Raw genomic sequence first — 24183 nt, forward strand, 5'->3', positions numbered from 1 at the left:
AGGCATCTAGCTCTTAGAGGAAGATTATGCAGCTTATGGGTAGTCCTCCATTTAGTTGTTCATTAGATCCAGAGGGTGGGCAGCAAAGAGAGGTGGAATTATATTGGCCAAAATGAGGATTTTGGACTACCTGTGGATCTAATTATTGTACATTTTCTGTCCTCAATTAAAATGATTAGTAGTAGTATTTATTGAACATCCACTGGGTGCCATATACTGTACTGAGTAAAATCACGAATTGAATATATGTCATCAGTCAATCAGTCAATAATATTTAAGTGCTTACTGTGTGCTAAATGCTCGGGAAAGTACAATACAATAGAATTGGTAGACACAATCCCTGTCCAAAGGGAGCTTACAGCCTAGAGGAGGGGACAGACATTAAAATAAATTACAGATAGGGATGTGGCAAGGGTTAAGGATATGTAAGGCTGATGATAGGGTGGGGATATCAAGATAGTCATATTTATTGAGCGCTTATTTTGTGCAGAGCACTATACTGAGCACCACGCTGAGAAGCAGCATGGCTCAGTGGAAAGAGCACAGGCTTTGGAGTCAGAGGTCATGGGTTCAAATCCCAGCTCCGCCAATTGTCAGCTGTGTGACTTTGGGCAAGGCACTTCTCTGTGCCTTAGTTACCTCAGCTGTAAAATGGGGATTAAGACTGTGAGCCCCCCATGGGACAACCTGATCACCTTGTAACCTCCCCAGTGCTTAGAACAGTGCTTTGCACATAGTATGTGCTTAATAAATGCCATAATTATTATTATTATTATACTAAGCTCTTGGGAGAGAATAATATAACTATAGTTACATTTCCTGCACATAATGAGCTTACAGTCAAGTGCTTGAAGGGCTGGGGAAGGCCTCTTGGAGGGCACGTGATTTCAGGATGGCTTTGGGAGCTGTGGTGTGTGATGATTTGAATTATTAACTTGAAGGACCTCATTTTTGGGTACACCTGATGGTACAGTGATGCTCGATAAACATTACATGAAATGGTGTAAGCTTGTGTCTTGAAAGTTAATTAGCTCTGGGAAGGTGGGGTATTAGGGAAAGCTTCCTGGAGGAGGAGGTGACATTTTAGGGAAGGCTTAAAAGGAGTGATGGGACTTGGCGTGAAGCTGAAATGGGGTTGGGGGGAGGCTTGAGCAAATGGACAGTAGGTGGGGAGGTCAACTAGGAGGGTCAGTTATGAGGAACACAAGCTGGGGTGTAGTAGAAGCCACCGATGGCCAGGAGCCTTTGTTTTTCCCAGCCCTGAGAGTGTCTCTGCAGAAACACAGCCTGATGCTTTCTTTCAGCTGCAGTATGCAAAGGCTGAAGCTCATTTCCGGAGGAAAGTCCTGCCTTCCAGCTTCCAAGCCTGGAGAAGATTCAGGCAGCGACAGCAGCAGCAAAGAGAGATGAAGGAAACAGCACTGCATTTCCACAGGTACCTGGAGAGTTCTTATGACCTGAGCAAAGAGGCGCTTGCTGCAATCTTGTGGGCAACAATAAGCGTTTTCTAAAGCATGGTTCCCAAACTGTAATGGTCCTTGGGCCATATTCCTCTCCATTATTTCTTCACATGCCATTAAGAAGTTTACAGGCTTTATCCAGCGCTTAGAGCAGTGCTTTGCACATAGTAAGCGCTTAATAAATGCTATCATTATTATTTATCCTAGGGGATAATTTTGGTTGATCAGTTGATCAGTTGCATGCCTTTTGAGTGTAGAACACTGTATTGGGCTTTGGGAATATCCAATAGAAGTAAAAAAATATGGTCTCCAAAGTCAAGGGGATTACAATCTAATGGGAGAGATAAGCAGGCACAAGTTGCCAGATATCCCCCTTTTCTCCCCCTTTTAGACTGTGAGCTCACTGTTGGGTAGGGACTGTCTCTATATGTTGCCAATCTGTACTTCCCAAGCGCTTAGTACAGTGCTCTGCACACAGTAAGCACTCAATAAATACGATTGATGATGATGATGATCTCCCTGTAGACTATCAGCTCGTGGTGAGCCGGGAATGTGTCTACCAACTCTTTTGTATAGTACTCTCCCGAGCACTTAGTACAGTGCTCTGCACACAATAAATACCACTGATTGATATCCAATGGTTAAAGTGAGAGCATAGGTACAAATGACAGGAAACAGAAGCAAGCTATTAAATCTAAAGGTAAATGATAGATACACACACAATTCTCATCAGTCAGTCAATGGTGTTTATCGAGTGCTTGCTCTTTACAGAGCACTGTACTATGCGCTTGGGAGAGTACAATCCAACAGAATTGGCCTACACATTCCCTGCCCATACTGAGCTCCAGCTGACTCCCACCTTCAGGAAAACTTGCAGTGTAGTACATTTACCTTTTTATGGGGCCATACTGATCTGCACTCCATCTCTTCCGCCATCACATTGCGTTCTATCCAGACGGGCACATGTTTTTAGGGACGTTTCCCAGGTCCTCAAACAATCAGTTGTGTTTATTGACCTTATTCACCTGTATATATGTTTGTACATGTTTATTACTCTATTTTACTTGTACATATCTATTCTATTTATTTTATTTTGTTAATATGTTTGGCTTTGTTCTGTGTCTCCCCCTTCTAGACTGTGAGCCCACTGTTGGGTAGGGACTGTCTCTATATGTTGCTAACTTGTACTTCCCAAGCGCTTAGTACAGTGCTCTGCACACAGTAAGCACTCAAAAAATGCGATTGATTTTTTGAGTGCCTGCCATGAGCAGGGCACTGAACTAAACACTCAAGAGAATATGGTAGAGGGTAGTCCCTGCCCTCCAGGAGCTACAGCTTAACGAGGGAGACAGACATAGAATAAATCGCCGATTTGAGGGAAAGATGAGAATGGAAAGATGGATAGGTGAATAAATAAGTGATTAAATGGTAAAGCGTGTACATGGCTTATTATTACTGCCTTGCCTGAGGTATTCCTGTTCCATTCCTAGATATATTAGGATGTCAGCATTAAATAGTTGGTGAGCAGCAAAGGACTATCTGTTTGTATAGCTAGTGTACATAGCCAGAACCCACCCATGGCCAAGAGAGAGATGTTGCAACTTAAAAACATATACCCAGCTAACGGAGAGATGAGGACTAAGGTATAAAAAATGGCTCCAGGCCTTGTCTTTCCCTCTACTTGTGACCCTTGGAATTCCATTAATTCAACAGTTCTGAAAAATTTTTTTCTTTAAAAAAATAAAAAATAAAATTCCACCATAACTTTTCCTGGCCAGCTAATTGTCACCAGCCCTACCCATGGCTGCTGGGAGATGTTTTTGACTTTAAATAGCCTAAAGGGATTCAGTACCCTTCCTCTAGGTCACCTGGCTGATTTTTTTTTTTTAAGGCTGTGAGCCAGTGCTTATTTACGTGGTTGTGTTAAAGTTCACAAAATTTTGGTGGAAGTAGTAATGACATTTATTGAGTGCTTGAATGCAGACCACTGTACTCATGCTTGGGAAGCACCAGACACATTCCCTGCCCACAAGGATTTACACTCTACTGAGGGAGACAGAAACAAGTATTCACAAGCAGTGAGAACAGAATTAAATAAAATTGAACATTAAGGAACACAAATTCTTTCTTTTCTGGGTCATGAAAATGAGGAGTGTTCTCTTTGCAGCATTTTCTCCTGCTGCAGTTTGTTTCTTACTCCTTCTGAGGTTTTTTGCGGGGGAGGGTGGGGGGTGGGAGGGCTTGACATTTCTGTGTCCTTCCTCCATTTTCCCGTACTCCTTTCTTCCCTAGTAGTATCCAGGCTAAAAAAAAAACAGAACAAAAATCCAACTGTTTTCCCTTCTACCATTCATTTCCTTTATCAGAGGCTTTTCTTTTTTAAATCCAGGCCTGAATAAACTGGGTGGGCTTCATTTTATGCATCTCCTGTGAATCAAAATAATAAACCTTGCTGGCAAATGTTCAGGAGGCAATTAAAACAAAAAGTTTTATCTCCCAATACCGAATGATGTGCCAGATATCTCTGAGGAACCTTGATCTTGGCTAGTGGGATAGATCTTTGACTTCTCAAATTTTGGGAATTAGTCAATCAGTCATTCAAATCAGTTACTGTTTGCTTGCCCAAGAATACAGAACCCACATCTTCACCAACAGTTAGCAGCCAAAGCAGGGCAAAAGAATGATTATGGCAGATTAAAAAAATGCATTTGGACATTAGCGAATTTACCGTCTCAAATTAAAATGTTTGGTTATTTATAAACCTGGCCCTCCCGCACAGAGTGTAATGGTTCATGGATATTCTTCATTTGTTTTCCTAAGGGAGGTGGTGGAGAGGCAGGTGTTTGATACGTGGTGGCAGAGGATGCATCAGCAGCAAGAAAACCAGTTGGCAGAGAGAATGGTAAATGGACTCTGCCTAAAGAGCTTTTCAATAAGACAGTCTCGTCATCTCGATTGCGCGGCATTTCATAGTCTCCCTTGTTCGTGAAGTCTGGCAGTCCTGATTTGTGTTTCACAAATGAGAAGAGACTAGTCCAAAGCCACACAAGTGAGCCAGCAGTACTCTGACTCCCTGCCTTAGATTTAATCTACCACCCTGGGCAGCCGCAAGCAACTGGACGGAGTTCTGATGGTTTAGTTTGAGTGGGAGGTTGTTTTTTTTTCCCTTCCCAAGTGTTATTTGTTAAGCACTTACTATGTGTCAGGCACTAAATGCTGGGGTAAATTCAACCTAGTTATGTTAGACACAGTCCCTGCCTCACATGGAACTTAGTCTTACTCCCCATTTTATAGATGAGGTACTGAGGCACAGAGAAGTTAAGTGAGTGGCCCAAGGTCACACAGCAGGCAAGTGTACATAGCCAGGTCCTTCTGATTCCCAGGCCCATGCTCTTTCCACCCGACCATGCTGCTTCTCTGGAGTTGGCCAGGCTTCTTTTAGGAATGAGGTAGCTTATTGTATCGATGATCATTTTTCTCTTTGGTTAATAGTCTTCACTGATGTGTTTCTCTCCTCTCTCCACTGCCCTCCCTCTACTTTTCCCCTTTCCAATACAGGCTATTCTTCACTCTGAACAGCTGCTGTTGCATCGTTTCTGGTCTGTGTGGCTCACCCGCGTGGCGGTGCGTACTAAGGAGAGGGAGGGAGAAGTCGTGGCTGATAATCATTACCGTCACAGGCAACTGCTGAAGGCTTTCCAGCTTTGGAAGGAAAACGTTCAGGAGCTCCGAACAGAGTGGGTGGCTATTTGGGCCACTGCCCCTCTTAGCCTTTCCAGTGAACCACATCTTGTCATTTTAAACATGCTGGGATGAAGCCGGGCTTATTTCATAGCACCATTCAATGGATTCCGCTCTTCTTCACTTAAGTACAACCCTGCCCTTCCTATTCAAAGGCATTGCCTGGGTTCTTTCCTGCGGCAGCTGTCCTTCGTTAAAACTCAAATTGTTAATAACGGAGGTGACTTGCAGTAAACCCACAAACACTCCATGAGGCCCTCCTGGTGGTAAAATCAGCTATCAGCCAGCCGCAGAAGATCAGGGAAGCAGTATGGCATAGTGGAGAGAGCATGGGCCTGGGAATCAGAAGTTTATGCGTTCTAATCATCATCATCATCAATCGTATTTGAGTGCTTACTGTGTGCAGAGCACTGTACTAAGCGCTTGGGAAGTACAAGTTGGCAACATATAGAGACAGTCCCTACCCAACAGTGGGCTCAGTTCTAATCCCAGCTCTATCACTTGTCTACTGTGTGACCTTGGGTAAGTCACTTCACTGTGCCTCAGTTACCTTGTCTGTAAAATGGGGATTGAGACTGTGAGCCCCATGTGGGACAGGGACCGTGTCCAACCCGATTTGCTTGGATCTGCCCCAGTGCCTGGCACATAGTAAGTGCTTAACAAATAACACGGTTGTTATTATCTCTAAGCTCTCCATTGTAGTTACGTACCCATTCACCCAATGCCCTTTTTTAAAGTTGGACCCTTATTTCAGCCCCAGACCAGAGGCTGAAAGACCCAAGCGGAGTCTTCCATGGTATATTGTATATACTGAGGGTCTACCATGTCATGGTTTGGGAGCCATATCTAGTTCTTCTTGGAATCAAATGGGGATCTCAAGCCAGGGAAGGAGGGCAAAGCATTTGTATTTATTTATAATATATATTATATATAATATTATATATTATTGTATATATATATTTATATATATTTATACATATATTTATTTATATCTGCCACTCAGGGCCTCAGGAGCAGTAGCGGGGAGGGGGAGTTCTCACCAAACACCCCACAGTGTGCAATGCAACACTGCCCTAACCTACCTAGGAACTACAGCTGATGAAGCAGGGTCTGCTGGGCTCCATCCAATCCATTCCTTTTGGGACCAAGTAGGGAGGGAGGGCGCAGGCAGGAACAGATAGTCCATTTGGGGACCTCTGCCGAGGGAAGGGGAGCTAATTCCCAGAAAGTCCCAGACACTTCGGGGACTCTGGGCCTGGAGTGGGGCCTGGGTGGAGTTGGACTCATTGCTCCTTGTACCGTTCATGACGCAGTGAACTAGGTTAAGGTGTGTTGAAATTGTACGATTAGCTCTTTCACAAAAATGTGGCCAACCTCTCGTACAGTCAGTACACAGTAGACACTCAAATACTACTGATAAAGAGGGATGGGGTGGGGAGGAGGGAGTGTATGTGTGTGTGTAAAATGTAATATGTTACACTCGCATTTTTGTTACTGCCTTAGGGCATTAATGGCTTTAGGGGAAGGAAGAAAAAACATTCCCCCCTATATATTACCATCATCGGGCCCCTTTGATGGCCAATTGTTTTACCTAGGGAAGATCTAGAAATGTGCACTAGCTGTAACACTCGAATAGATTCTTAATAATAATGGCATTTATTAAGCGCTTACTATGTACAAAGCACTGTTCTAAGCGCTAATGAGGTTACAAAGTGATCAGGTTGTCCCACAGGGGGCTCACAGTCTTAATCCCCATTTTCCAGGTGAGATAACTGAGGCCCAGAGAAGTGAAGTGACTTGCCCAAAGTCACACAGCTGACAATTGGCAGAGCTGGGATTTGAACCCATGACCTCTGACTCCAAAGCCCACGTTCTTTCCACTGAGCCACGCTGCTTCTCAAACATAAATCCTAAGTGCTCAATCCCAGGGCAGGTATAGCTGGCTTCAAGGAGTCATTTAGGGTTGGTTTTAGGAGCGACCTAAGGAAGTCACCTAGTTCTATCTTCTCTAGGAGTTGGACATTTGTTGCCTGTAATTTTTTTCCTGGGTCTTATGTACGTACCATGGTTAAAGCTATTGCATCTCAAATGCAGCCACACTTGGCATTTCTCACAGGAGAGGTAGTGTGGCTTAGTTGGAAAGAGCGTGCGCTTGGAAGTCAGAGGTCGTGGGTTTGAATCCTGGCTCTGCCCGTTGTCAGCTGGGTGACTTTGGGCAAGTCACTTAACTTCTCTGTGCCTCTGACCTCATCTGTAAAATGGGGACTAAGACTTTGAGCCCCATGTGGGACTACCTGGTAACGTTGTATCTACCCCAGTACTTAGAACAGTGTTTGGCACATTGTAAGTGCTTTACAAATATTAATAATAATAGAGAGAGCACAGGATTGTGAATTCACATCCCAGCTCTGCCACTGGCTTACTGAGCTGGGGCAAGTCACTTATTCTCCCTGGGCCACAAGTTCCTCACTAGATAGCTTGTAACCTGTCCCTTGTGGGACCGAGAATGCTTCTGATCTCGTGACCTACCTCAGAGCTTGGTACAGAGAGAGTGCTTAATTAGTACCCTAATTATGGTGAATTTGGGGTGACTGGGAGAAGGGAAATGATGGTATGAGAGAATGGTAGGATTGGGTCTAGGCTTCAGTTGACTGTGTGCACTCTTTCTTCCATAGGAGGACGGGTTTGAGGATGGCTAGCCAGTTCTACTCTCAACAGGTCCTGTGGTATTCTTGGAGCAAGTGGAGGCAGGTGAGGTCCTCCAGATTAAGCATTTGGCTGATAGAGCAAGATTGGTAACTGCTGTACCTTCTGCTGGTGATAACAGTTAATCTGATTTCTTAGAGTGCAGGTAAAAGCACTCTGGGTGGGGGGAGCCAAGGAGATTAGGAAGTTGCTTTTCTGACAGGACTGGGGGAAATAGCTTTTTATCTTCCAGCTGACAAAAGATCCTTATCTGAACCTTCTGGTTCCAGTCTGACACCTTCCAGTATCAGCTGGTGATGTTCCTGCAGATAAGAACATCTGAGAAGCAGCATGGCCTAGTGGAAAGAGCACAGGCCTGAGAGTCGAAGGACCTTTGTTCTAATCTCAGCTCTGCCATGTCTTGTGTGTGACCTTGGGCAAGTCATTTCACTTTTCTGAGCCTCAGTTACCTCATCCATAAAATGGGATTAAGATTGTGAGCCCACTGTTGGGTAGGGACTGTCTTTATGTGTTGCCAATTTGTACTTCCCAAGCGCTTAGTACAGTGCTCTGCGCATAGTAAGCGCTCAATAAATACAATTGATGATGATTGTGAGTCCCATGTGGGACAGGGATGGTGTCCAAGCTGATTACCTTGTATCTACCTTATGGAAATTATTATAATAATAATTTGTTAGCAAACACCACATACCGCCATTATTATTATATGGTAAAAGACTGGGTTTGGATCTCCCTGCTCCAGCTTTCTTCATGGGTCTCTTTCTCCATTCACCTGCCTTTCTTTCCTTTATATTTTTAGTATGTGGCTCGGCGGAGTGCAAAGTGGCAGAAGCTCGTGTGTGCAGACCTGCACTACCGACGCGCCTTGCTGAGCAGGGTCCTGAGGGCCTGGATGGTAGGCAGCCTCTTGTTCATTTATCCAGTTTTTACTGAAAGAGTCGAAAAGCATCTGGATGTCGTGCATTTTATTCCTGAGTACTTCTTGAAAGGAATGTGTGGGACCGGAAAAAATATTTTTAAGAGCTGGGTAAACTTTCGGTACATCTACTTCTCCCCAAACTCTCACAAATCTCACAGTAAGGAGCCTGGCCCTGTAGTTATCGGGGCTTGGAAGCATGCGAAAAAGCCATTACTGCTCACGCACACAAACATGCACAGAAGCCGTTTGATTGATGATGGTATGTGTTAAGCGCTTACTATGTGCCAAGCACTGTTCTAAGCACTGGGGTAGATACAAGGTGTGGGGGGCTCACATCTTAATCCCCATTTTACAGATGAGGGAACTGAGACACAGAGAAGTTAAGTGCCTTTCCCAACGTCACACAGCTGACTAGTGGCGGAGTCAGAATTAGAACCCACGTCCTCTGACTCCCGAGCCCGTGCTCTTTCCACTAAGCCACGCTGCATTTCTTCATTGCATAATTTCCCCAAGTGGATCAGGTTGTTAGACAAATTGTCCCTAGTTCTCTAATAATGTCCTACCCAAAATGTGTCCGAAAACATGCCTTTTGGCAGAACTGGGATGAAGTGTAACCTTGGGGATAAAGCACAGGCCTGGGAGACGACCTGGGTTCTAACCCCTTCTCTGCCACTTGCCTGCTTTTCACCTTGGCCAAGACACTTAACTTCTCTGTGCTTTAGTTTCCTCAACTGCAAAAATGGGGATTCAATACCTATTCTCCCTCTGCTTTGATTATGAGCCTCATGTGGATAAGGACTGTGTGTGATCTGATTAACTTGTATCTACCCCGGCGCTTAGAATAGTGTTTGTTACATAGTAAGTGCTTGAGAAATATTAAAAGAACCCACAAATCTTCAGTGGATTTATTTGTGCAACTGTCTTAGCTAAGGAGAAGCTTCCATGGATGTCTGAAGACTTCTGGGAAAACTCTATTGACTTGTAATTTTTATTAAATGAAAAACATTTAGGGAACTGTTGATTGCAGTTCCTGTATTTGTCTCCCTCATGCCTACGTGACAACTATCCTGATGGTCATAAACTGAACAGGGGCCCAAAATGAATGTCCTGGAATGAATCTAAGCATTTTGACTGGTGCTTTGAGTTGGAGTGACTGCAGTTCAAATGTCCCACAGGCAGAAGGACGAGCCTAGAGCACAGAACTGGAGTGAAAGGTTAAGGCATTTGTGCTGAAGGTTGCTTTACGCGGCAGTCATTTGGGAAGGAACAAACAGTAGTAGGTTGTGTGAAACCAGCACTCTCAGTATCCGAGAGATTGACGTCCATAGATTGCAAAAGGGGGTTTTCCCAACAGCTGGGGTCCCCCTCTTGATTATAAATTCCTTTGAGGACAGGGATTGTTTCTACCAACTCTAGTGTACTCTCCCAAGCGCTTAATATGGTGCTCTGCCCACAGTAAGCTTTCAACAAATACCACTGATTGATTAGCCTGGACATTTAAGTTCTTTATCCCCACACCTGCCCTTGGTAGCATTCCAGGAACTGTAAATAACCCCACTGTCTTGCCTGTCTCTTGAGCTTGTAAACTTGGCATTGTCCTTGATTCATCTCTCTCATTCAACTCACATATTCAGTGTCACCAAATCCTTTCAGTTCTACCATCATAACATCTCCAAACTGCCATTTCCTTTCCATTGAAACTGCTCCCCCACTGATCCAAGTATTTACCCTATCCTGCATCAGCCTCTGCACTGACCAACCCTACCTCCCAACTCACCCCTCTCGAGTCCTTACTTCAGTCTGCTGCTTGGAACGTTTTTCTAAAATAAATCATTCAGTCCACATTACCCCACTCCTCAGGACTTGTCCTTCAGAGGAATGGTCACCTATCCACCTCCTCATCAGCATCTTATCAGCATTAGTCAGTAATCCCCCTCTTTCCTTACCTCACTGATTTCCTCCTACAGCCTCGCTCCTCTAATGTCCATCTAACTTACTCTGCCTCTTAACTTGTCACCTCTAACTTGTCACCAATCCTTTGCCATCCTTTGGGGGCCTTTGCCCCCAGGCCTGTAATACCCTCCCCTTTCCTATACAACAGTCCACCACTCTCCCTGTCTTCAGGAACTAATTACAGTCTCACCTCCAGGAAGCCTTCCCTGACTAAGCCCTCATTTCCCCTATTTCCTTTCCCTTCTGTGTTGCCTATGTACTTGGACTTGTACCCTTCAAACTCTTGATATTCCTCCCCCAGCCCCACAGCTTCTATGTACATATCCTTATTCTTGCCATTTTCCCCTGTGTGGAATTTATTTTAATGTCTGCCTTCCCCACTAGACTGTTCGAAGGGAACGTGTTCACCAACTCTGTTGGGTTGTACTCTCTCCAGCGTGTAGTACAGTGCTCTGCCCACAGTAAGTGCTCAATAAATATAATTGATTGTCAGAGGGGACATGAATCTAATAAGTCTTGTGTGATCCTTTAGTCCATATAGGGCCAAGTGACAAAATACAGAGTGCATTCCTTTACACTGCTCTGGTGGATTAGTCTTGAATCATCAAAGGATTAGGGGAGGATAGTGGATCTTGCAGGCCTCTGTCGTGTCTTCCGTCATGATAAATCCCAACTCTGCTGTCCCTAATGCCTTCTTTCAGACCTACCAGCATAGAGTACAGCTTGTTCTGGAACATGTAGCTGAGAAGGAGAAACAACATAAAAGGCAACTGTTAAGGTAAGCTCTTTGTGGGCAGGGAACAAACCTACCACCTCTGTCGTATTGTACTCTCCCAGTAAGCGCTCAATAAATACCATTGATTGATTGATTAAAGGTAAATTACTCCTGCTTCTCCTAAAGCTTCTTTTCCTGGTCCCTAGAGAGTCTGCTGGGCTGTCTCATTATCTCTGTGCTGCCTGCAACTGGCTATATTTATATTTATATATATAAATACATATATATAAATACATATATATATATATATATATATATATATATATATGTGTGTGTGTGTGTGTTAGTCTGAGTTACAAGGCTGGAATCTGCTTTCTCATTCTTGTATAGATCAGAGAGTTTAGCAAGTTTGTTCAAGGCTGGTGTGAGGATGAGTCTGGAGCCCAGGCCCCTCACAGGCAGTATTTGTTATCTTCCTTCACTGGGGAATTCATCTTGTCGCTCATTGTCTGATTCTGACACTGGGCATGCACATCTTTGTTCCTCTGACATTTCCCTCTCGCCCCATCAGGAGATCTTGGAGTAAATATTTCTTGATTTGCCTTCAGGCGGGTATTTCACACCTGGAAGAAACATTCCACGGAATGTGTGATTGAAGCAGAGAAAACAGCCGAAGCGGTTGAGCATCTCAGGAGAAGAGTCGTTTCAAAGGTGATTTTGGAGCGGGCTGGTAAAATTTAGATGTTCACCTTGCCCAGCTGTAATTGCTGTAGGAAGGATCGGTAATACTATTTTGCTAGACTTGGCCATTCCCAACCTGTGTTTTGGGTAATGATGATAATAATCATAATGATGGTATTTGTTAAGCGCTTACTATGTGCAAAGCACTGTTCTAAGCGCGGGGGAGGTTACAAGATGATCAGGTTGTCCCACAGGGGGCTCACAGTTTTAATCTCCATTTTACAGATGAGGGAACTGAGGCCCAGAGAAGTTGTGACTTGCCCAAAGTCACACAGCTGACAGTCGGTGGAGCTGGGATTTGAACCCACGACCTCTGACTCCAAAGCCCGGGCTCTTTCCACTGAGCCACGCTGCTTCTCATGGCTGTAATGATGGTTGTATGGCGGGGGGGGAAACAATTTTTCAAGTGAAAAAGGGGAAAATCAACCTGACTGTAGTGATCTGGATAGAGAAGCAGTGTGGCTTAATGGGAAGAGCAGAGGATCGGGAGTCAAGAGACACCGTGCTCTAACCCAAGCCCCACCACTTGCCTGTTGTGTGACCTCAGTTATTTAAATTCCCTGTGCCTCAGTGTCCTCACCTGTAAAATGGGGATTAAATACCTTGGGATCTCTTTTCCCCCTTAGACTCTGAATCCCATGTGGAACAGGGACTGTGTCTAATCTGCTTATATCTTCCCCAGCACTGGCATATAGTAAATGCTTAACAAATACCACAGTTATGGTTCTAATACGCTTCATCTAGTATGTGCCAGCAGTCGTGGAAGTCGACCAAGGAGCTCTTCATCTGCGAACCCTGTTTGAGCCTTGTTTTGTATTCTCCCAAGCGTTTAGTACAGTGCTCTGCCCGCAGTAGGCCCTCAGTAAAGAACATCTGCAGAGAATGCAAAGAAATAAAGAAGCACCGTGGCTCAGTGGAAAGAGCACTGGCTTGGGAGTCAGAGGTCATGGGTTCAAATCCCAGCTCCAACAGTTGTCAGGTGTGTGACCTTGGGCAAGTCACTTAACTTCTCTGTGCCTCAGCTCCCTCATCTGTAAAATGGGGTTGAAGACTGTGAGCTCCACATGGGACAACCCGATCACCTTGTATCCTCCCCAGCGCTTAGAACAGTGCTTTGCACATAGTAAGCGCTTAACAAATGCTATTATTATTATTAAATATGATTGATTTTCTGAGGGGTCAGGTGCTGGGTTCCTGGGGAGTAGCCACCCAGGGTCCTTTTTCTCCTCAACCTGTGAGTTCGACATCAGCAGTCTTTCTTGAAAGTCTTGATGCCTGACTCCATAGGTGTTGGTGCATTGGAGGGATGCCGCGGCCTTGCAGGTTTATTGCCGACAACAGGAAGCGGCTGTGGTCATGGATGCCAGAAAAAAGTTGGATCGAGGTGAGCAAGAACCAGGAGGCTGAGCCGGGCTAGGGACTGTCTCCTGATGCTCCTGAGAGGGACGAGCTCATCACTACTTATTTTATTTTGTTAATATGTTTTCTTTTGTTCTCTGTCTCCCCCTTCTAGACTGTGAGCCCACTGTTGGGTAGGGACCGTCTCTCTATGTTGCCAACTTGTATTTCCCAAGCGCGTAGTACAGTGCTCTGCACACAGTAAGTGCTCAGTAAATATAATTGAATGAATGACAGTGGCCAGGAGGGATTTCCAGGCACAGCACCAGAGAATAGCTCAAAGAGGCCAGACCCACTCTGGCTGGAGTCTGCAGCCTTTGCAGGATCCCTCCAAATTGTGTGGGGCTTTGGCCCGGCCCCCCAGTTTCTGGTTTCTGCTCATTTCCCCGGTGTGGTTGGTGACGCTCTTCTCTGGGCCTAGAAAAGAGGCTTCTCACAGGGCCCCAAACTGATGTTGCAGGAAAATCTTCTGTTTGTAATCACAGTGAAAAGTGCCAACACCTTGGACAAAGGCTGTAGGTGTAGGAATTAAACCATGTTCATAATAATAATGATGGCATTTATTAAGCGCTTACTATGTACAAAGCACTGTTCTAAGCACTGGGGAGGTTACAAAGTGATCAGGTTGTCCCACGGGGGGCTCACAGTCTTAACCCCCATTTTACAGATGAGGGAACTGAGGCCCAGAGAAGTCAAGTGACTTGCCCAAAGTCACACAGCTGACAAGTGGCGGAGCCGGGATTTGAAACCATGAGCTCTGACTCCATAGCCCGTGCTCTTTCCACTGAGCCACGCTGCTTCTCTAATGGCTCATCTCCATTTGAGGTCCAACACTTATCTGTGATTTATTTATTTGCACTGATGTCTGTCTCGCTGGCTTCTACCTTGGAAGCTCATTGTGGGCTGGGAATTTGTCTGTTTATTGTTGTATTGTACTCTCCCGAGTGCTTAGTACAGTGCTCTGCACTCAGAAAGGGCTCAATAAATACGATTGGATGAATGAATTTGAGAGGTGAAGCCTTAGGGAATCCAGGTGACATTTGACCAGATTGCAGCCGCCTGCTGAATTCCTATGGGATACAGATTCCATGTAGCGTCCTAGGATGCCGCTCTTCTCTTCTGGGGTGGGTATAGGATGGAGTAGAAAGATGAGGTGACACAAAAGCTGCTGGATTTCTTCTCTCTGTCCTCCTGCTTGCACTCTCCCTCACAAGTCTGTCTTTCCCCCAAGCAGCAGACTACTACATTATCTGCGAGAGCGTTATTTGTGGCAGATTTTTATGTTACCAGCTCAGTGACTGCCTTTCCTTCGTCTTTCACTCATCCTGAATGACACCACAGTCCACACTGCGGTTCTGTCCAGTCTCCAACGAGTCCCCCAGTTTTCTATTACATGTTATTTTAGACCCCCTAGGTCACTTCCCGAGGGAATGGGTTATATAGATTCTCGAGGTTTGCTGGAATTTAGCAACGGGCACTTACTGTTCTTTTCCTGTGGCTTTGGGTTGCACTAGGCCTTCTTCGGTCTGTGTTTTTATACTGGAGGGAATTTAGCCAGAGGACTTCGCTACAGAGAGCCCAGCTGGATTGTGCGGCCCGGCATCACGGGAAGAGGCTGCTGCAGGAGTGTATGTCCCGATGGAAGCAACACCATCTCCACTGCATCAGAAAAATGGTGAGAGCTGAGAGCACCAGGCCCCTGGAATGTCGCTGAAAGGAAAGATTCCTTCTCCCGGAGGTTTCACAGGCCGTTTTCCAGCAGGCACTGCACCACACTCCGTGCCGGATTGCTTGGCTTTTGTCGCCTGTGGCGATGAAGCAGAAGCTGCTGCTTTTGGGCCTTACCTGTATTGCCACGGAGTAATTTGAGGGAGCCTACCGTTAGAATGCAGCTCCAATAGTGAAACATGGCTGATGGTGCTGAGGGTGAAAAATCCACGAGGTTGAGGGGGAGAACGGTGCTGGGCAGGGAGGGTCTGAAGCAGAGAAGCATCTCTGAGGGACTGTTAATAATCCCCTAAAACCCCAGGCCAGGAGTCCTTCCTAGTTTTGTCATCAGGGTCCCTGAAAGTTATCAGCTGGGAATAAGATTTGGTTAAGGTGAAGTAGTGCTCTTAATAATAATAACAATTCTGGTATTTAAGTGCTTACTGTGTGCCAGGCAGTGTACTAAGCACTGGGGTGGATACAAGCGAATTGGGTTGGACAAGGTCTCTGTCCCGCTCACAGTCTCAATCCCCATTTTACCGGTGAGGTAACTGGTGCGCAGGAGGCCTCCCAGACTGAGCCCCCTTTTTTCTGTCACCTCCTCCAGGAGGCCTTCCCAGACTGAGCCCCCTTTTTCCTCTCCTTCTCCCCATCCCCCCCGCCCTACCTCCTTCCCCTCTCCACAGCATTTGTATATATATTTCTAGACTGTGAGCCCACTGTTGGGTAGGGACCATCTCTATGTGTTGCCAACTTGTACTTCCCAAGCGCTTAGTACAGTGCTCTGCACACAGTAAGCGCTCAATAAATACGATTGAATGAATGAATGAACCCACGACCTCTGACTTATTTATTACTCTAGATCTAGATTTATTACTCTATTTTACTTGTACATATCTACTATTCTATTTATTTTGTTAATGATGTGCATATAGCTTTAATTCTATTTGTTCTGAGGATTTTGACACCTGTCTACATGCTTTGTTTTGTTGTCTGTCTCCCCCTTCGAGACTGTGAGCCCGTTGTTGGGTAGGGACCATCTCTCTATGTTGCCGACTTGTCCTTCCCAAGCGCTTCGTCCAGTGCTCCGCACACAGTAAGCGCTCAATAAATACGATGGAGCGAATGAATGCACAGAGAAGTGAAGCGACTTGCCCAAGGCCACACAGCAGACAAGCGTTCTCCTGTTGCAGTTGGCTGTAGAGCCCTCCTGCATTGGCTGGCCTGGGCCTGCCGTTGGGCCAGCACAGAGCCAAATCCAATCTAGACTGAGCCATATTGGTTGACCTCCTGGGGCCTTCTTTGGGATTGCTGGTGCCCACACATAGTTTGTCTCATGTATCAATCAATCAATCGTATTTATTGAGCGCTTACTGTGTGCAGAGCACTGTACTAAGCGCTTGGGAAGTACAAGTCGGCAACACATAGAGACGGTCCCTACCCAACAGCGGGCTCACAGTCTAGAAGGGGGAGACGGAGAACAAAACCAAACATACTAACAAAATAAAATAAATAGATATGTACAAGTAAGACCCAGTGTAGTGACCCAGTTAGCCGCCGTACTTAGAGGACCCTGTCTACGACCAGTGGGGTAAAAAGCCAGTCAGACTGTGAGCCCACTGTTGGGTAGGAACTGTCTCTATATGTTGCCAATTTGTACTTCCCAAGCGCTTAGTACAGTGCTCTGCACGTAGTAAGCGCTCAATAAATACAATTGATGATGATGATGACCTTCCTATGGCTGGGGCTTTCTTGCCATCTTGCCACCCAGGGCCCCTACTCCCATCATGTCTTGTGTACCAAGTGGAGCTGGGGGATTTAAGCTGCAGCGGCGTGAGGCCGCTACACATTTTAAAATGTTGGGAAGCTAGGGTTATGCCTGGACTCTCTATTCATTCATCCATTCGATCGTATTTATTGAGCGCTTACTGAGTGCGGAGCACCGGGCTGAGCGCTTGGGAAGTACAAGTCGGCAACATCTAGAGACGGTCCCTACCCGACAGCGGGCTCACGGTCTAGAAGGGGGAGATGGACAACAAAACAAAACATGTGGACGGGTGTCAAGTCGTCCGAATAAATAGAAATAAAGCTAGATGCACATCCTTAACAAAATAAATAGAATAGTAAATATGTACAAGTAAAATAAATAGAGCAAAAAATCTGTACAAACATATATACAGGTGCCGTGGGGAGGGGAAGGAGGAACGGACGATGACCTGGGCAGCTGAACCCTGGGGACTTCACTGATTAGTCCCTTTTACCACCCGACTTTTTGGACTCTGAACTTTGTCTTTTATGTTGTTTTCAATTTATATCATCTTTCTTTTTGTCTTCTGGCAAACCCTGCCCCTCCTGGTTCTTAGATTGTGAACCCCTAGAGGGCCAGAGACTAATTCTAACCTGTATTTTTTTTTCTTTTAATCCCAGTGCTTAGTAGCAGAAGCAGCGTGGAAGCACGCTGGAGAAGCAGCGTGGCTCAGTGGAAATAGCCCGGGATTTGGAGTCAGAGGTCATGGGTTCGAAAGCCGGCTCCACCACTTGCCAGCTGTGTGACTTTGGGCAAGTCGCTTAACTTCTCTGTGCCTCAGTTACCTCAGCTGTAAAATGGGGATGAAGACTGTGAGCCCCACATGGGACAACCTGATCACCTTGTATCCCCTCCAGCGCTTAGAACAGTGCTTTTGCACAGAGTAAGCGCTTAATAAATGCCATTATTATTATTATTATTAGTAAGATGCTCTGCACACAGTAGGCACTTAATAAACTCTATTATTACTACTACTACTACGTCATGGTGAGGTACTAGGTTGGGCCAGGCCTAAGATTCCCACCCCAGTTTGTGTTCATCCCGGAGCTCCTCTCATCCTTTTGTTTCCTCTCCTAGCTCTTGCAGAGGCAGGGAGTTCAGCTGATGGCTCGAAGACTCAGCCGGTCTTGTTTCTCCCAGTGGAAACATCAGGTGGGAATTGCATTTTCTCTCTAAGTGTTGTTCTGGCAAATTCATCCTTTTTTTAAAAAAAAATAATGGTATTAAGCGCTTCCTATGTTGCAGGCACTGTACTACAGATTCAAGTTAGTCAAATTGGACACAGTCCCTGTCCCACGTGGGGCTCACAGTCACAATCCCCATTTTACAGATGAGGTAACAGGCCCAGAGAAGTGGGCCTTAGACTGTGAGCCCACTGTTGGGTAGGGACTGTCTTTATATGTTGCCAATTTGTACTTCCCAAGCGCTTAGTACAGTGCTCTGCACATAGTAAGCGCTCAATAAATATGATTGATTGATTGATTGATTGAAGTGACTTGCCCAGGGTCCCACAGCAGATAAGTGGTGGAGCTGGGCGTAAAACCCAGGTCCTTCTGACTCCCGGGCCCGGGCTCTATCCACTGGGCCACACTGCTTCTTCATCATCATCATCAATCGTATTTATTGAGCGCTTACTATGTGCAGAGCACTGTACTAAGCACTTGGGAAGTACAAATTGGCAACATATAGAGACAGTCCCTACCCAACAGTGGGCTCACAGTCTAAAAGGGGGAGACAGAAAACAAAACCAAACATACTAACAAAATAAAAGAAATAGAATAGATATGTACAAGTAAAATAAATAAATAAATAAATAGAGAAGCAGTGTGGCTCGGTGGAAAAGAGCATGGGCTTTGGAGTCAGAGGTCACGGGTTCAAATCCAGGCTCCGCCAACTGTCAGCTGTGTGACTTTGGGCAAGTCACTTCTTCTCTGTGCCTCAGTTCCCTCATCTGTAAAATGGGGATTAAGACTGTGAGCCCCCCGTGGGACAACCTGATCACCTTGTAACCTCCCCAGCGCTTAGAACAGTGCTTTGCACATAGTAAGCGCTTAATAAATGCCATTATATAAATAAATATATATATATATATAAAAATATAAATAAGTAGAGTAATAAATATGTACAAACATATATACAGGTGCTGTGGGGAAGGGAAGGAGGTAAGAAGGTGGGGATGGAGAGGGGGAGAGGAAGGAAGGGGCTCAGTCTGGGAAGGCCTCCTGGAGGAGGTGAGCTCTCAATAGGGCCTGAAGACTGTGAGCCCCACATGGGACAACCTGATCACCTTGTATCCCCTCCAGCGCTTAGAACAGTGCTTTTGCACATAGTAAGCGCTTAATAAATGCCGTTATTAGTAGTAGTAAGATGCTTCTCTTGCCTCCCATTTGTGCATTGCTGTTACAGTTAGCTATGGAAAGCCTTTTATAGAATTTAGTGCTGCACAAAGAAAGAGGGAAACACTGGGGTATTGTTCCTCAGGCTTGGGGCAGGTGGGCATGTTGCAGTTGAGACTCTTGGGAAGAGTCTCCTTAATGCTTCTGGGTGGCACTGGTGAAGAGCTGGCTTATCTCTTTAGCCTCCGGGCAAGGAATGGAGGAAAGGGAAGTGATTTAGGTTCAGGAGCAGCCCATGATCTGTGTTGAAATAATCGTATATGAGCACTCACTGGGTGCAAAGCACTGTACTTGGCGCTTGGGAGAGTACAAGCTTGGGGGAAGCAGCGTGGCTCAATGGAAAGAACCCGGGCTTTGGAGTCAGAGTTCATGGGTTCGAATCCCGGCTCCGCCAATTGCCAGCTGTGTGACTTTGGGCAAGTCACTTCACTTCCCTGTGCCTCAGTTACCTCATCTGTAAAATGGGGATTAAGATTGTGAGCCCCTCGTGGGACAACCTGATCACCTTGTAACCTCCCCAGCGCTTAGAACAGTGCTTTGCACGTAGTAAGCGCTTAATAAATGCCATCATTATTATTATTATTATTACAATGTAACATCAAATACATTCCCTGCCCACACGAGCTCACAATCTGGGGGGGGGGGGGAGACTGACATTAATATAAGTAGATATAAATTACAGATATATACGGATGTGCCACGGAGAAGGGAGAGAGGATGAATGAAGGAGCAAGTATGAGTAGCGCAGAAGGGAGTGTATATATGTATATATGTTTGTACATATTTGTTACTCTATTTTACTTGTTCATACCTATTCTATTTTATTTTGCTGGTATGTTTGGTTTTGTTCTCTGTCTCCCCGTTTTAGACTGTGAGCCCACTGTTGGGTAGGGACCGTCTCTAGATGTTGCCAACTTGGACTTCCCAAGCGCTTAGTACAGCGCTCTGCACACAGTAAGCGCTCAATAAATACGACTGATGATGATGATGATGAGTGGGAGAAGAGGAGAGGAGGGCTCAGTCAGAGAAGGCTTCCTGGAGGAGATGTGCCTTCATTAAGGCTTTGCCTAACAGACAGTCCTAGAATTATCGGGTGTCTTTGATCGTGCTCAGGATGGAATCAGGGGCCGGGGCGTCTCCTCCCTCTGTGCCTGCTTCGAGCCCCAAGGGGGGAACCCACGTCGGGGAATCCAGGCTGGGCCGGTGGCTTATTCTTATTAATTAATTAATTTTATTTATTTATTTTACTTGTACATATTCTGTGTATTTTATTTTGTTAATATGTTTGGTTTTGTTCTGTCTCCCCCTTCTAGACTGTGAGCCCACTGCTGGGTAGGGACCGTCTCTCTATGTTGCCAACTTGTACTTCCCAAGCGCTTAGTACAGTGCTCTGCACACAGTAAGCGCTCAATAAATACGATTGAATGAATGAATGAATGAATGAATAACTACTAGCTACAGAGATTTCCCATACTAAAATCAGTTTCCACTGAAAAATAATTTTGATAACAGCTACATTGTTTCTGTCCCGGTGGTATTGCGTGCCTGGATGCAGGGTGGGAATGGCGGACTGTAGCCAGACCTCCAGGAGGGTCTTTGATGATGATGATGATCAGTCAATCAATCAATCAATCAATCGTATTTATTGAGCGCTTACTGCGTGCAGAGCACTGTACTAAGCGCTTGGGAAGTACAAGTTGGCAACATATAGAGACGGTCCCTACCCAACAGTGGGCTCACAGTCTAGAAGGGGGAGACAGAGAACAAAACCAAACATACTAACAAAATAAAATAGAATAGGTATGTACAAGTAAAATAAATAGAGTAATAAATATGTACAAACATATATACATATATACAGGTGCTGTGGGGAAGGGAAGGAGGTAAGACGGGGGGGATGGAAAGGGGGACAAGGGCAAGAGGAAGGAAGGGGCTCAGTCTGGGAAGGCCTCCTGGAGGAGGTGAGCTCTCAGTAGGGCCTTGAAGGGAGGAAGAGAGCTAACTTGGCGGATAATAATAATAATAATAATGATGGCATTTATTAAGCGCTTTCTATGTGCAAAGCACTGTTCTAAGTGCTGGGGAGGTTACAAGGTGATCAGGTTGTCCCATGTGGGCCTCACGGTCTTAATCCCCATTTTACAGATGAGGTAACTGAGGCACAGAGAAGTTAAGTGACTTGCCCAAGTCACACAGCTTTCAATTGGCAGAGCCGGAATTTGAACCCATGACCTCTGACTTCAAAGCCCGGACTCTTTCCACTGAGCCACGCTGCTTCTCTGGCGGATGTGCAGAGGGAGGGATGATAATTAATAATCATGGTATATGTTAAGCGCTGACTATGTGCCAAGCACTGTTCTTGTTCACGAGTGTCCCGTGAGCTTGTTGGTCAGCAAGTAAGAGATCACAGCGTGGCTCAGTGGAAAGAGCCCGGGCTTTGGAGTCAGAGGTCGTGGGTTCGAAACCCGACACCGCCGCATGTCTGCTGGGTGATCTTGGGCGAGTCACTTCACTTCTCTGGGCCTCTGTAAAATGGGGATTAAGACTGTAAGCCCCACGTGGGATAACCCGATCACCCCGTATCCTCCCCAGCGCTTAGAACAGTGCTTTGCACATAGTAAGCGCTTAACAAATGCCAATTATTATTATTATTATTATTATTATCACTGATGTTGACTTCTGTTTGGCTTCCAGCTGGCGGAGAAGCAGCGGGAACACCAGGCAACAGTGCAAGCCTTGTGGTTCTGGTCCTTTTCTCTGAAGGGGAAGGTAATTGTTGCACATCACCTTATTGCAGAAAAGGTTCGTCGGCCCCACCTGCCTCGGTGCTTACAAGGCCAACAAAGGGGCAGAATGAATTCAATTTGCAATTGGCCCAGGAGCGGGAAATCTCTTCCCACTGGGAAAAGGAAAGTGGGAATCATCATCAATCGTATCTATTGAGCGCAGAGCACTGCACTAAGCGCTTGGGAAGTACAAGTTGGCAACATATAGAGACAGTCATCATCATCATCATCATCAATCGTATTTATTGAGCGCTTACTATGTGCAGAGCACTGCACCAGGCGCTTGGGAAGTACAGGTTGGCAACATATAGAGACAGTCATCATCATCATCATCAATCGTATTTATTGAGCGCTGACTATGTGCAGAGCACTGTACTAAGCGCTTGGGAAGTCCAAATTGGCAACACATAGAGACAGTCCCTACCCAACAGTGGGCTCACAGTCTAAAAGGGGAAGACAGAGAACAAAACCAAACACACTAACAAAATCAAATAAATAGATATGTACAAGTAAAATAAATAAATAAATAGAGTAATAAATATGTACAAACATATATACAGGGACAGGGACATATGTCCCTACCCAACAGTGGGCTCACAGTCTAAAAGGGGAAGACAGAGAACAAAACCAAGCATACTAACAAAATCAAATGAATAGAATAGATATGTACAAGTAAAATAAATAGAGTAATAAATATGTACAAACATATATACAGGGACGGAGACATATGTCCTTACCCAACAGTGGGCTCACAGTCTAAAAGGGGAAGACAGAGAACAAAACCAAACATACTAACAAAATCAAATAAATAGAATAGATATGTACAGATAAATAAATAAATAAATAAATAAATAGAGTAATAAATATGTACAAACATATATACAGGGACAGGGACATATGTCCCTACCCAACAGTGGGCTCACAGTCTAAAAGGGGAAGACAGAGAACAAAACCAAATATACTAACAAAATCAAATAAATAGAATAGATATGTACAAGTAAAATAAATAAATAAATAGCGTAATAAATATGTACAAACATATATACAGGGACGGGGACATATGTCCCTACCCAACAGTGGGCTCACAGTCTAAAAGGGGAAGACAGAGAACAAAACCAACCATACTAACAAAATCAAATAAATAGAATAGATATGTACAAGTAAAATAAATAGAGTAATAAATATGTACAAACATATATACAGGGACGGGGACATATGTCCCTACCCAACAGTGGGCTCACAGTCTAAAAGGGGAAGACAGAGAACAAAACCAAACATACTAACAAAATAAAATAAATAGAATAGATATGTACAAGTAAAATAAATAAATAAAAAGAGTAATAAATATGTACAAACATATATATACAGGGACAGGGACATATGTCCCTACCCAACAGTGGGCTCACAGTCTAAAAGGGGAAGACAGAGAACAAAACCAAACATACTAACAAAATCAAATAAATAGAATAGATATGTACAAGTAAAATAAATAAATAAATAGAGTAATAAATATGTACAAACATATATACAGGGACGGGGACATATGTCCCTACCCAACAGTGGGCTCACAGTCTAAAAGGGGAAGACAGAGAACAAAACCAAAAACATACGAACAAAATCAAATGAATAGAATAGATATGTACAAGTAAAATAAATAAATAAATAGAGTAATAAATATGTACAAACATATATACAGGGACGGGGACATATGTCCCTACCCAACAGTGGGCTCACAGTCTAAAAGGGGAAGACAGAGAACCAAACCAAACATACTAACAAAATCAAATAAATAGAATAGATATGTACAAGTAAAATAAATAGAGTAATAAATATGTACAAACATATATACAGGGA

At 44.8% G+C, this 24183-nt stretch overlaps 1 protein-coding gene across 2 annotated transcripts in view; it reads left to right on the top strand.

Moving 5' to 3' along the window:
* The window catches only part of SFI1 (SFI1 centrin binding protein), a 70115-nt gene that overhangs the window by 36085 nt on the left and 9847 nt on the right, over window positions 1-24183 (top strand). For both annotated transcript variants that reach the window (XM_038763628.1, XM_038763627.1), the window contains exons 14-24: window positions 1305-1435; window positions 4281-4362; window positions 5019-5197; window positions 7877-7952; window positions 8707-8802; window positions 11481-11557; window positions 12103-12205; window positions 13523-13619; window positions 15148-15308; window positions 18225-18299; window positions 22238-22312. In XM_038763628.1, coding sequence (XP_038619556.1) covers window positions 1305-1435; window positions 4281-4362; window positions 5019-5197; window positions 7877-7952; window positions 8707-8802; window positions 11481-11557; window positions 12103-12205; window positions 13523-13619; window positions 15148-15308; window positions 18225-18299; window positions 22238-22312 — 1152 coding nt within the window. The remainder of the gene's footprint in view (window positions 1-1304; window positions 1436-4280; window positions 4363-5018; window positions 5198-7876; window positions 7953-8706; window positions 8803-11480; window positions 11558-12102; window positions 12206-13522; window positions 13620-15147; window positions 15309-18224; window positions 18300-22237; window positions 22313-24183) is intronic.

This window comes from Tachyglossus aculeatus, chromosome 21, assembly GCF_015852505.1.
Source record: "Tachyglossus aculeatus isolate mTacAcu1 chromosome 21, mTacAcu1.pri, whole genome shotgun sequence".
In the NCBI taxonomy this organism is placed as follows: domain Eukaryota; kingdom Metazoa; phylum Chordata; class Mammalia; order Monotremata; family Tachyglossidae; genus Tachyglossus; species Tachyglossus aculeatus.